At 42.2% G+C, this 14,440-nt stretch overlaps 1 protein-coding gene across 1 annotated transcript in view; it reads left to right on the top strand.

Moving 5' to 3' along the window:
- LOC136880855 (neuroglobin-like) overlaps positions 1–13,998 on the top strand; it is a 552,523-nt gene extending 538,525 nt beyond the window's left edge. Inside the window, exon 4 of the mRNA XM_067153396.2 lies at positions 13,846–13,998. Coding sequence (XP_067009497.1) covers positions 13,846–13,998 — 153 coding nt within the window. The remainder of the gene's footprint in view (positions 1–13,845) is intronic.
- The last annotated feature ends 442 nt before the right edge of the window (positions 13,999–14,440 follow it).

The following is a 14,440-nucleotide window of genomic DNA, read 5'->3' as shown; positions in this document are numbered from 1 at the left end:
CCAAACTCTGTAACCCCTGTAATTGTACATTTCAAATTGTGTTTCGGTTACTAAGTACCTGTTCTTTGTTATTACTTAATATTGAAAAGAAAATATAACCTCGTTAAATTTTACATTAACTTTGATTCCGTAGTTTGAAACCCATTCACGCCCGCACCTTCTTACACCTCTACCTACCGCTAAAACACGGTAACAAGTGGTAGCAGAGCGTGGTTGAATGGGTCTCAATTTAGCCCCTTTTGACGGCTAAACATTGTTTGTTCCGAACTCTAACCATTTTCTCAGTTGCTGGAATTTTTTGATTTTTTCCAAATTGTTCGGTCATCATGCCCGGCCCTCGCGATGTTCTCCTTCTTAACTATTTGCGCAAGGAGGAGTTGATCTATGAATTAACTATCAGAAATGTGCAATCTGGAGGCACGGTTGCAGTCGACACTAACAAGCTTAGAGAGTCCCTTGATTTGCCCATTTCCATCCCCAATTTGGGAGAGAAAGAAATTGACGACTCTCTTTCCACGATCACGGAGAATATTACTGGGCTGGCTTCTGTAGTTAGTTTTTTTGATGAAAATGATCCGTCTCCTAATCAAATTAAGCGTGTGCAAGGCAGGCTATATCATTTTTCGAATAGGGTTAACGATCTGTTGTCTCTAAAATTGAATGACGTTCAGAGGAAGGAAGCTAGTACGCTCCTGGAAAATATTTCCGAATTATCTAGTAAGGTCACTCAATTGTTAACTGGGGAAGTTCCTCCCAAATCTGATCAACCCACCATAGTGAATGCAGGTAGTGAGGAAGCGCCTCCCAAGGGAGAAGTTAATAGAATAACCGATGCTGCTCAAACTATCCCTGCCCCATTGGACAACGAATCTGAACGTCGTGCATCATTGAGTAACATCCGTTCTGAATTGACTTCTTTGCCACTTAAACCTTTACCTACTATGTCACCCGGGTTTAGTAGCTTGCCTCATCCATTGGCAATGTTGCTCAGAGGTATATCTAAGTTTTCCGTTAATACCACCAGTGACGTAATTTCATTTTTAAGATTTCTAGTGGAATTTCAGGATCATGCCCTTGTTTTTTCTCTTTCTCCATGTCAAATCTTGCAAATTATCTATCCGTATGCTATTGGTATTCTCTCCGACAAAATAGTAAGAGCCATAGCTGAACAGTCATCCATCGAAGATTTTCATGCACATCTACTTGCTAATTTTATTCCTGCCCGCGCAAGGTCCTCCCTTATTCAGAAGTACTATTATCGTGTACAGCGATTGGATGAGAACTTGGCTGATTTCATACAGGACATTAAGTTTTATACTAGGGTGTTTGCCCTTCATTTTCCTGAAGATCAGATTGTACAGGCTATTGTAGAGGGAATTTCACCTCCCTATAGGTCATATTTGTGTTTCGCGGCGTGCCCGCAAACTTTCTCGGAACTTGAAGCGTTGGCCGTCTCAGCGGAAGGAGTTAGATACGCCGATTCTTTGCGTGTAGCGAAAGAACCCCCGCCTTTCTTTAGTAACACTCGGCCTCCACCTCGCCGACCAGTCACACCCCGTAAATGTTATGCTTGCGGGTCGCCTGACCATCTTCGCAATAAATGTCCATTGGTCAAAAGTAGTAGGGCAAATAATGGAGCTGGTTCAGCACAAGGCTGTTTTAAATGTGGGGCTTTCTCACATATCGCAAAGAATTGTCCCAATTCGAATAGCACCCCCTCCTGCTCAACTTCTGGTGTAACTTCCAACAACAATCAAAAGTGACTAGTGGCTGCGGCTGAGTCAACTAATTCTGCTTCCCAAGGCTCAGCCCCTGGCAAAAAGGTCGAGAATTCAGGGAACGATAAGTCTTTGAATACATCTTTTGAATGCCCCAAAGAGTGTCTTAGGATTGCGGCGGATACCCCCGCACCTGTTCCTTTTCTTAAGATTGAGTTAAATAACGAGCCTATAACAGCTCTCTTAGATTCAGGTAGTGTTTGTTCGATTATTGCGGCTGAATGGTATTCTAAATTGAAATCGGTTTGTAAACTTCCTGACTATGTCTCTTCTCCTGTTCAATACGTTTCGGCTAATTCATCTCCATTAGAAATTCTAGGTTCCTTACTGGTCAAAATTCGTGTTTTTAAGTTTACATGGAAAGTTAAATTGTTTGTGGCCAAGCAATTGTCTTGCCCCATTATATTGGGAGCTGACTTTATTTCTCACGCTGGCCTTGTGCTCGATCTCAAGTCTAGGTCGTGCACATTCAAATTTGCTTCTAGTTGTAAAATCCCACTATTAAAGTGTAATTCTGTGTCATGTTCTTCTATTTCGCCTACCCAGGATGAGATGTTGTTAGACCTTAGACATCTACCTGAGGAGCAGGCCGATAGTATTCGCAAACTGTGTCAGTCGTTTCCCGAGGTGTTCTCTGATACTCTTGGTGTTACTGGCCTTATTGAATACAAAATTGAGGTCACGGATTCGATTCCTGTCCGTTTTCCACCTTACAGGCTATCTCCACCTAAAATGAAGGCTCTGAAAGAAATTATCGATCAGATGTTGAAGGATGGTATTATTAGGCCCTCTAAGTCGGCGTATTCATCGCCTATTTTTCTAGTCCCGAAACCCCAAGGAGGCTTCAGGCCTGTCATTGATTACAGGGCTCTCAATCGGAAGGTGGTGTTGCAATCTGTGCCCCTTCCTGACCTTCATTCTTGCTTTTCATGGTTTCGTAAGGCCAAGGTCTTCACTATCTTGGACTTGAATCAGGCCTATAATCAAATTCCCCTTGCCGAAGAGTCTAAACACCTTACAGCGTTTGCCACGGACTGGAATTTATATGAATACAACCGCGTGCCTTTCGGGCTCCCCACGGGGGCAGCTGTGCTCACTAGGCTACTAGATAGGGTCTTCTCCGACATCAAATTCGAGTACTTATATCACTACTTAGATGATGTCGTCGTATTTTCAGAGACTTTTGAAGAGCATCTAGATCATCTGCGAGAAGTTCTCGATCGCCTTCGTAAGGCTGGGTTAACTGTTAAGTTGTCCAAGGTTGCCTTTGCTAAGCCCTCTATGTCATTCCTAGGGCATATTGTGTCACCCGATGGTGTAGCAGTCGATCATTCTAGAACACAGGCCATCCGTGATTTTAAACCTCCCAAGGACATTAAAGGTATCGCCAGGTTCATTGGTATGGTGAATTTCTTCAGGAAGTTTATTCCTAACTTCGGTAATAGAGCGGCGCCCTTAAATCTTCTTCGTAGGAAAGGCATCAAATTCGAGTGGGGACCCTCTCAACAAGCCGCTTTTGAAGACCTTAAATTAGCTCTTTGTAATGCCCCTGTACTTGCTATGCCTGATTTCTCGAAGAAATTCATCGTCCAAACCGACGCGTCGTCGTCAGCGGTAGCGGCAGTCCTTCTTCAAGAGACTGAACTAGGGAGGCGCCCCATCGCCTATGCATCTAGGACTCTTTCGGCTCAAGAAGCAAAGTACTCCATATATGAGCTTGAAGGTTTGGCAGTCTTATTCGCCTTAGAGAAGTTCCGTCTCTATCTGGAACATGTTAAATTCGACCTGGAGACAGATAATCAAGCCTTAAGCTGGGTCTTAGGTAGACCGCGTCGTACTGGTCGTATAGCCCGTTGGGCCATCCGTATTTCTGCCTTCCAATTTGATGTCAGGCATATTAGAGGTACCGAAAATGTTGTTGCTGATGGACTCAGCCGTATGTTTTCTAACGACGTCGAGACCCAGGAACCGGTCGACAGTTCATCACCTTCCGAGTCCATACTATCTGGCGTTAATGCCATCTTAACAGATGCTCCCATGCTTTTTAGGGATATTGAGAAATACCAACGTGAAGATCCGACGCTGGCTCCGATAATGGAAACCCTTTCTTCTGGGGAACATGTTGTCCCTTATGTTCTGAGGAATGGTGTTTTATGTTGCCCTTCGAGGCATGACAAGTTGATGAAAGTTGTTGTTCCAGCTGTTCTGGTACCTATGATCTTCAAGTATTATCATGAGACCCCACTAGGAGGGCATCTGGGTATCTTTAAAACTCGCGAAAAAATTCGTGAAATATTCATCTGGAAAGGTATGGACGGTGAAATCCGTGAACTTGTAAAAGCTTGTAAATCTTGTTTGCTCAGTAAACCCACCATGTCCACCAAGGTAGGCCTTTTGTCTTCTCATCAAGCGTCGCGCCCCATGGAACGCCTGTATATTGATTATGTAGGACCCTTCCCCCAGTCGAAGGGTAATGCTAACAAATTCATCTTTGTATGTGTAGATGGTTTTACCAGATTTTCTTGGTTATTTCCGACTAAGCTGGCTACCGCTCAGTCCACCATTACTTGCTTAAATTCTATTTTTGCTTCCTTTGGTCCGTGTCAATATATTGTATCTGATAATGCTAAGGCTTTTACATCTAATTTATTTCGTAAATTCTGTTTTGACTTGTCCATCTCTCATGTAACTACTTCTGCTTATTACCCTCAACCATCTCTGGCTGAACGGGTTAACCGTAATCTCAGGTCAGCACTTATTGCCTATCATCATGAAGATCATTCCAGGTGGGACACGTCCCTGCATTGGATAGCTTTTGCTTTGAATTCGGCGGTTCATGAATCTCACAAGTTTACTCCAGCTTCTTTGATGTTCAAGTTTGTTCCCAACTCGCCGCTCTCTAACCTCTGGTCTCTGAATGACATTCTACCCGAGACAATAGATCCGGATAATATTAAAGATCTTTGGAAGAAGGCTAAAGCCAATCTTAAAGTGTCTCATGAAAAGGTTAGGGAAAAGTATGATCGTGGACGGAGACCCACCCCTTTGAAGGTAGGTGACCAGGTGATGGTCAAGAATTTTGTTCCCGCGGGCAAGCTTGCTCCCAGATTTCATGGGCCATGCATTATTCTTGATTTCCTTACGCCAGTTACATTGTTAGTAAGCAATCCAGCCACCGAGAGGATATTTAGAGTTCACCTGTCCCAGGTGAAACCGGTGTAAATTTTGTGTCAACTGGCTTCATATAATTTGAAAGGAATATGAAGGTTATATTTTTTTTTTTTAGTTCAACTCTTAAGGCATTCTGCTCCTTCTATTTTATTTTATATGTAAGCATTTCTTGTAAACCTCCCCCGATTGTTAAACTGCCATCCTGTCCTGGTCACGGCCATTACCACGCTCCCGTCTCCTGCTCCACTACACTCAGTGGCTTCACTTATGCCGTGGATATTTGCACGCCGCTGGCCCCTCAACCTCTCCACAAGCCTGTACCCTCAAAGAAGATGATGGTCCAACACAATTCTGCCGCCAAGCTTTAATGTTTCAGTGCCCCCGCAGCCGCGCGGCGCCATGCAGCAACTGGAGCTGAGGACGGGCCCCCTCGGCCCCAGCGAGGACGACGTGTGCACGGCGAGCCGGAGCTCTCCTCCCGGCCAAGGCTGATGTGCGGCGCACGACCTGCTACTTGCCCGCAGCCTGTATATATTCACCGCGGGCGCGGCGTGCTTCAACACCTCTGCTCCCCTCATAGTGCGGGCGAGCGGTATCTCAGGGTACTTGAGGGGTCCGAGCGGCCTCCCTTTGGACGCAAGCTGCAACGGCCGGTCTGGCCATCCAACTTAGCCTACATCAACTACATAGACATTCCTGTTCAACCTTAATACCGTTTCATGGGAATTCAACAGCAATATTTGGTGGACATTGCAAAATTTTCCTTCGCTTTTAAGTATTAAAAGTTATCTTCAGAAATTCAACCTCTACAAATATAAAGACTTTACTTCATCCGCAACAACAAATTTTGAAACTGAAACAAACTAAATTTAGAAAATCTCATAAATGCTTCTGCTATCTATCTTCATATTCACATCATAACTTGGAACTTGTTTCAAACTAATTTCATGTGTCACCCCGGGAGGAACTTTTGGGGGGGGGAGGTCTGTACCGGGCGGTACACCTCCACTCCGCTAATTTAAAATGTGCGCCTGTTGAAACTCCCCTGCTGGAGGAAGTCTGAACTTTATCTACACTATTAATTCTCTATCTTCTCAGAAGATGTCACCACGGGGAAAATTTTGAGTTTTTGAACTGTGTCATTTTTGATGTGTTTTTGTTTCGCTTGAAGTAAGAAGTGTAAACTTTCTCTCCTAGAGGACACTACTGAAGATCAACAATAGTGCAACCTAGTGCGGAGTCAAAGAACTATTTTGTTGGAGAAAATTTAATTTCAAGAGTTTGTTCTTTGTTAAATTTCTTTCAGTCATTGTTTAAGTTGGCAATATTCACCCCTTCTTTCCCCTTGTGTTGAACCTGACCAATCCCGAATTTCTTAAATTAATTTCTATCCAATCAGATGTATCTTCCCCCAACTTGAATATGTTGCTGGGTCCTATCCAATAAAAACTTTGAGGGAGGGTGTTTTCTTTCCCCTGACGCCTAGAACCTTCCGCGAGAGGATATAAACTGCTGATTTTTGGGTCTCCGGGCCACTTCTGTTCCATCTTTCAGTGTGTTAAGTACATCGCAGGAGGCGGGAAGCGCCTCTTTCTTCGGCAGCGGTCAACAATAAGGTAATGGCCGATTAATAAATTCTTTCTTTTCTTGCCCAGCAGTTTAACTCTCGGGGCGGGTGCGAAGCGTTCTACCATGTAACCTTTTCCTAAAATGTAACTACTCTTTTCTTCTATTCTCTTGTAAAGCTACATACTGGGATAGAGAGTGCTAACCCTCTCGAGCTCCCACTCATAATGTTTTGAGGTGAACTTATTTTTTCTCAACCTATTCTTCGATAACGTAAAACAAATTGTTCTTTTCTAAGTCACCTCTGTAGTATGGGATTAGCCCTTGCATAAGTGGCCTAAGAGCCAAAGTAGGTCTTAAAATCAAAGTGTATTAGGAGTGCAAGATCGCCTCCTCTCAAATTGTTTTAGAGGTCATTTAATTAACCTGCTTTTCATTTAATAGACCTCAGTAGATTGGGTATTTTACCCCTGTGTTTATGTCCGTTGAGGACAACTTGAAGGTGGAGTTTGGTGTGGCCTGGGAGAGGCTTAAATTAAAGAGCGTGTGGCTCTTTTGGAAACGGAGTGTTGTATGCCTCGAGGAGGCCTTACTATGTAATTTGGAGCAAGTGCTCCAGGGTTTGATTGGGGTCTTCTGCCCCTTTGTTAAAATTTGTATATCGGAAAGTTGGGCTAGTTGCTCAAGAAGTGTGAACTCAGGGCTCGAAGCCCAAACTCTGTAACCCCTGTAATTGTACATTTCAAATTGTGTTTCGGTTACTAAGTACCTGTTCTTTGTTATTACTTAATATTGAAAAGAAAATATAACCTCGTTAAATTTTACATTAACTTTGATTCCGTAGTTTGAAACCCATTCACGCCCGCACCTTCTTACACCTCTACCTACCGCTAAAACACGGTAACAATAATAAGAATAATAATAATAATAATAATAATAATAATAATAATAATAATAATAATTGTACCGGGAGGTACATCTCAACGCCGCGCATTCAACTCTAGCGCCTAAATGAACTCCTCTATTGGTAAAACAGTGAAACTGAAACTACACCAACTTGGAACTTTAATCAGAAGATGTCACCACTAAAATATTGAGTAATTTTGTTATTGTGCAGTTTCCTAACCTGAGTGAATTTCTACTTGTTTTGTTTGACATTCATCAAGAAGTTTGGACATTTTTCCACAGAGGACACCACTAAAAAGTATGATCATGCACCCTGGTGCGAGTTGTAAGAAGTTATAATTTAAAGAAGTTTTGTATTTCTAGGTTTTTGTAACTGATTGATGTTCATTTATTTTTGGGTTAGCAATATTTCCTTTTTCTTTCCGCCACTTTTGAATCTAGCCGATCCCTAATTTCTGTATTTAATTTTCAATCTATCACAGGCTTCGTGTTCGATTCTAAGTGTAACTTTGAAATTCATCCAATAAAATTGAGAGGGTGTGGCTAGTTTAGTCTTGAATGGTTTCGAACCTTCCCTGAGGGTTTATAAACTCCGAATTTTCTCGTTTCTTGGCCAATTGATAGTCATCCTACTGAGTGTGTGTGTCAAAGCAGGAGGCGGGCGGCCTCTTTCATCGGTCAACAGAACATCTACAAGGTATTGGCCACATAACTTCTTTCTTTCTTGTTACCTCCGCAGTTTAACCCGAGGGAAAGGTCCGACTCTTTAGTTATATCACAAGCTTTTCTAAAATGTAACTTCCTTCCGGCTAATGTAAAAACCTTCATAAAATCTTTAACTGTAAACTGGGGATAGAGAGTGATGTACCCTCTCGAGCTCCCCTTCATCTTGGTTTGAGGTGACTACGTTTTGTAACTTTTCTTCTGTAAGGTGTTAAAGCAATTCCTATACGAGTCACCTCAGTAGTTTGGGAATAGCCCCTGTTTCATCGGCCTAGAGCCCTTTAGGTTTTTAAGTGCTCATTATATTGGAACGCCGTGTGCTTCCATTCACCTTGTGTTTGGGCCAGTTATTTAACCTGTTCTTTTCCATGAAGGCCCGGTAGGTTGGGTATTAAATACACCTGTAAGTTCAATTTGTAAATGGTGGTTTGAGAGACCAGAGACTGATGTAATGTGCCTTGAGTAGGCAGTAAGGAACTGAGAGCCTGTTAGCTCTTTTTCAAATTTTGTAATTGTGACGAGTGGCTCTGGAAGGCTAGATATTGTATTTTGGAGAGCAAGTGCTTTTGAATTAGGGGATTTCTGCCCTTGAATAATTTGTGCTCTTTTGTAAATTTGAGCTGGGGGCTCAAGAATTGTAAGGCGAGGGGCTTGAAGCCCAGGACCTGCAAAATGCACTAATATTGTATTTTCTTTGACTTGTTTCAAAATCGCTAATTGTGCCTGTTATGTTGTTATTTGTTGATTTTTAAATTAATAATAATAATAAACAAGTTCATTTAATGTCAGTAATGATCTGATGATAATAATAATTACTGTTTTACTGGGCCTAGTACCTAAAACAGGGATTTCCAATCCAGAGATGACTTTCTAATATTTTAACGGTCAGTTATCTCCAATAATAACAGCAGCCTTTTTAATTTTAATATAAAATGTCTTATTAATAAAGTAATAATATTAAACACATCCGGGTCTTTCCAATCGTGAAATTACCAGCGTTTCACCCCAGTGTAGCAGTGGGTTCATCAGTTGGATTGCCACAATTTTCCAAGTCGCTAGCGGCTAGTGCGCCATTGAGACCCCACAGCAAGCCATCTATATAAGACAATACAGTGACGGTGCGCTATGGGGAGTATGTACGTCCAATTATATAAGTGCCTGTACTTGCCAATATTATTATTATTATTATTATTATTATTATTATTATTATTATTTATTTATTTATTTATTTATTTATTTATTTATTTATTTATTTATTTACCCTCCGGAAGGACTTGGGTTCGATTCCCCGTCAGGAAATCGAAAAATTTAAGGAACAATGTTTCCACTTCCCGAGGTGCACTTGGCTCTGAGATTCACTCGGCGTACACCAAAAATGAGTACCAGATTAATTCCTGGTGGCCAAAGCGGCCAGGCACAGAGCTAACAACACTACCTCACCAAGTTCTGAGGTTACGGATAGTGGGACCCTTTACCTTACACCCCTCCAAAGTGGTGGTGATGATTGTATTAAGAGGAAGTACAACTAGGCAACCATTTTCTATACAACACTAAGAGAGAGAAAAAATTGAAGGGATCCGACACTTCGAAAAGATATCGGCCAAAGAAAGACAAGGACCACAAAGGGCGTGAAAATGAAGGACTCCCCAGCCCTCGTAATCAAATAGCGTCAGGGTCGGAAAAGAACAAGAGTTGACCAAGGAAGGTCAGACAGTATAGATGAAAGGGAGGAGTCTGGCATAACTAACTAGAAACAATGCCAGGTCTCAGGTTAGGATCCAGTGGTCACTAATCCACTGTCCCAATTAAGAGCATCTGATGCCCCTTTTAGTCCATTCTTCCGACAGGCAGGGGATACTATGGGTGTTATTCTATCGACCCCACCAACAGGGGTCCCCTCCAAGGACCTCCATAGCCCGAATGGAAATAACTTCGCTTTCTTCTAGAGTTATAATTTCTGCACATTGTACAGGATAAATGTACTGGTTTACTTTCTCTTACTTTTACATTGTTTATGCTTTTAGGTTGGCTTATCTTTCTATGCATGGTTATTACTTTGTGTGTGGCCAGCTCCGTAGCTAAATGGTTAGCGTTCTGACTTTGGTCAAGACGGTCCCGGGTTCGATTCCCGATCGAATCGAGGATTTGACCTTAACTGGTTAATTCGCCTAGCGCGGGGACAGGGCGTGTGTGCCGTCTTCATCATTAGAAATCATCTTAGGTAGGGCCCCACCCTCCCAGACGCGCAGGTCGCCTATAGGCCGTCTACTAGCAAAAGACCTCCACCAGGCCTCTCCGGAGGCCATACGCCACTAGTATTACTTTCACCCCACTGCCGGCAGCCCTGAAGGTGGTTTTCCGTGGTTTCCCATTTTCACACCAGACAAATGCTGGGGCTGTACCTTAATTAAGGCCATGGCCGCATCCTTGCCATTCCTAGGCCTTTCCTATCCCATCGTCGCCGTAAGACATATCTGTGTCGTTGCGACGTAAAGCAAATAGCAAAAAAAAAAAGTCTTTCTTTATTTCTTTCTTTCTTTCTTTCTTTCTTTCTTTCTTCGGTCATTTAAATTTGTTAATCACGTACGTATTTACGTGCCCTAAAAATTTCTGTAAAGAGTATGTGTAAAATAGTATTAAAGCTTCCATATAAAACGAAGATTTACACGCACTCACCGCGATTCCACCCAAAAGCACAGCGGTGAAAAGTGAGATCTGAAATGACTTGCGTTCATTATTAATTTTTCATTAGAGCCCATGAATTATTCACAGCCACTTAAGCACAGGAAATAGAAGCTTTTCCCAGAGGTATTGAAGTTCTACTAACGACGCAATCGATCAAAGGATGAGCGACTTCAATATTGCCTCCATCAATTATTCCATAAACCAAGGAAAATAACAGCAGATCACCTTTGCATGCAGCAAGACAACTCTTTAAATATGCATAGTTCTTGCGAGAAGGTTGTCTGAAATGGAATGCAGAATGGAGAGATTTCTTTTTCATTGAATATGGATTTGTATTGTTTTCGACACTTCAGTTTACGTGCCTTCATGCTTTATGGCCTTCCGTTGTTTTGAATTAGAGATGAAATCGAAATGTAAAATACGAGGGATACTCAATAAGTAAGGTAGTAGATCCACCTTTTGTAAATTTAGAATCATCCCAAGAAAATAAAATACTCTGAAATAGCTTCTAATCCATTTTTCTTCTACACGTTGCTTTACGCCGCACCGACGAAGATAGGTCTTATGGCGACGATGGGAGAGGAAAGGGCTCGAAGTGGGTAGGAAGCAGTCGTGGCCTTAACTAAGGTGCAGTCCCAGCATTTGCCTGGTGTGAAAATGGGAAACCACGGAAAACCATCTTCAGGGCTGCCGACAGTGGGGTTCGAACCCACTATCTCCTGATAACTGCATACTGGCCGCAGTCAAGCGACTGGAGCTATCGAGCTCGGTCTAATTCTTTGAAGATAACGATTTTTTTGTTTTCATGTTCTTAAATGGCATTTAGGGGCTCATAAAACATTGTAATTTATTCCATGGGATGATTAATAATGGCAATATTAATGCCAACTCAGAAAACTAAATATATGGCTGCTGGGGAAGCATGCAAGGAGAACATGCCAGCCTCAGTAACTGTGGGCAATTAAACCTTTGAGAGAGTTGAGCAGTTTAAATATTTGGGATCGACAGTCACCTATTCAAATGATACATCCTATGAAATTAAACAGAGATAAATAGCAGCCAACAGAGCCTAATTTGCTCTAACAAGACTTCTCTCCTCAAGGCTCTTGACTCCTACCACCAAATTAATCATCTGCAAAACGCTTATGAGACCTGTGCTTACATGTGCTTCAGAACGGTGGCGGCGATATTAAGAGTCGTCCAGTTGCAAAATCCGTTATGTCCATTTTTTTTTCTCAAAATGAGTTATCACCGCCATTGTATGCAGCTCATCATAATACACAATCCAGCAATGTAATACGTGAGCAAAGGCCATTTAATCCATACGTTTAAGGGTGACAAATAAAGGAACTGCTGCAGAAGTCGTTATGTGCAGCGTGTGATATGCAGCAAAGCTCATTATGTCGCAGAATCCTGTAAGAGGATCATACTTACAAAAACAAAAGCAGGCAGCTGTGTGAGAAGAAGTGAAGTAAACTATAACAGCAATTGTGGTGGAAGCGAAAAGCATACTGAAGCACAGGTAACCCTTTTCTACTGTTGTGCCAGTACCAGTGGAAGAAGGGGTTCCTCTTAAGAAAGAAAAGCTCAACGAACTGAACACATTGCAAACCAAACATTACGGAAAAGAGTGGATAACGAACGATGACCACAAGTTCTACAAGACACTGCTTGACCAGCGGCAAACTTTAAACAGTGAAATGCCAGGCTATGACATTGATGTGGGAGATATTGTTGAGGGCAATAACGGATTGTTAATATAATTGTACAAAATGTTAAAGAACTTATAAAATGTTTGCATAGTGATGATTTCTTGATGTAATCATATAATCAAAGAGCGGGGATTAGATATCAAAACAGTATATCCTAACCTTAAAATTATTTCAATTCGTGCTATTTTCATAGTGTAATACTTTCAAACGCAGCAAATAAAACACGTTCACCATAAATCTGCACACTCTATTCCATATACTGCTGCACATATCTTTCATCTACACAAAACTGCTGCAAAACTCGTTACGCCCAAATGCTTTTTGCAGAAAACATGGGTTCTGTAAGTTATAATTTGTGGAGATTTTGCGGTGTGACGAAGATGAACGCGTACTGTTTAATTACAAGATTTCAACCTCCTATCTTTGTTGCATAACAAATGACAGATTTTTGCGCTTCCTGAAAAATTTGTTTGTCTGCACATAACGGGTTTTTCAACTGGACGACTCTAAATAAGGACCCCGCAGACTCCGCGGGGCGGGGAGGCCTGTGACTGTTTCCCAATTCAGTAGCTGAAGAGTGATTTTACGTATCTATAAAGCTACAGCACACAACGCAGTATTATTTGTATTACAGAGGGTAATTTCAAACTTAGGCCACAGTAGTGCAGAGCTTCTTTCATCAATAGGTAGTTATTTCTGAAAGAATGTGGGTTCCCAACCTGTTCCAGTAATAACCATCACCTGCTGCCACTCACAACAAGACTTCTGATGTAATTCGCCAGTTCTGAGAACCCAGTAGTCAGCGAAGATGTGACAACAAAAACATCCGAATGGCCTGAAACCTGTATCATTTACAAAGGGCGTGATAATGAAAGACTCCCTAGGCCTCGCAACTTAATATCGTTGGGGTCAGAAAATAACTAGAGTTGACCATGGGAGATCGGATAGGAAAAATGAAAGTCAGGAGCCGGGAAGTGGAAGCAATCCGAGGACTCAGCTAATGGCCCCGTGTTCACCAATCCACGGGGATACGGTGGACGTTATTCTACCGCCCCGACCAACCGGGGGCCCCAAAAGCTATGAGACCATGGGTCTTATTTTCTGTGTCTCTATGTCTAAATGTTCCTTTCTGGCTGCAATTCACGCACTACATGGCATACAGTACCTATTCTCCCGTCGAAGACGCCACCCCTTCCCCGAGACCATACTGTAATAATAACAAGTGCTTATGTATAACCTCAGCTCTTAGGAGCAACACTAGCAGTACGCCTCTACTAATACAAATAATTCTGCTCTTGTTTCAGCTGATTGGACCACAGTTCATCCAGGCGATCCAGCCGTCCCTTGAAGACCGCTGGACTCCAGAACTTCAGCAGGCGTGGGCACAGCTGTTCCACTACATAGCGTTCTTCATGAAGGGTTCCATGGAACAAGAACGCTTAGCGGTGGAACAATGAACCAGAAGAAGGCGTTCACGAATCTCCCTGCCGCACATCTTCGTGAACGTCAAAGGACAATGAGCACTGGAGCGGCAGATTATATCTCAAATAATACTGTGTCCTACATTGCAAATGAGTACTCAGGACTAGTTTTTCCCATTGCTAGTGCAGTCCTACTTCAAAGGGGCAGTACATGAGGGTACCACAGTTGACGAGAACGGAGAATCAGACATCAATGATCTGCATTTAGAACTGCCGCCCAAGTAGTATATTCCCTATCAATTGTCCACATAGCTCTGAAACGTATTCAAAGAACTCGGAAATTCATCAAACATTCCCTTTGATAATTTGTTCCAATCCCTTACTTCTTGTCCTTTAAATGAATTTTTGCCCCAATTTGTCCTCTTTGAGTTCCAAATATATGTTCATATTATTATCGTACTTTTGAAAGCTCTGTTCA

Source organism: Anabrus simplex, chromosome 9, assembly GCF_040414725.1.
Source record: "Anabrus simplex isolate iqAnaSimp1 chromosome 9, ASM4041472v1, whole genome shotgun sequence".
Taxonomy (NCBI): Eukaryota; Metazoa; Arthropoda; class Insecta; order Orthoptera; family Tettigoniidae; genus Anabrus; species Anabrus simplex.
This window is presented reverse-complemented; position numbering and strand designations above follow the sequence as displayed.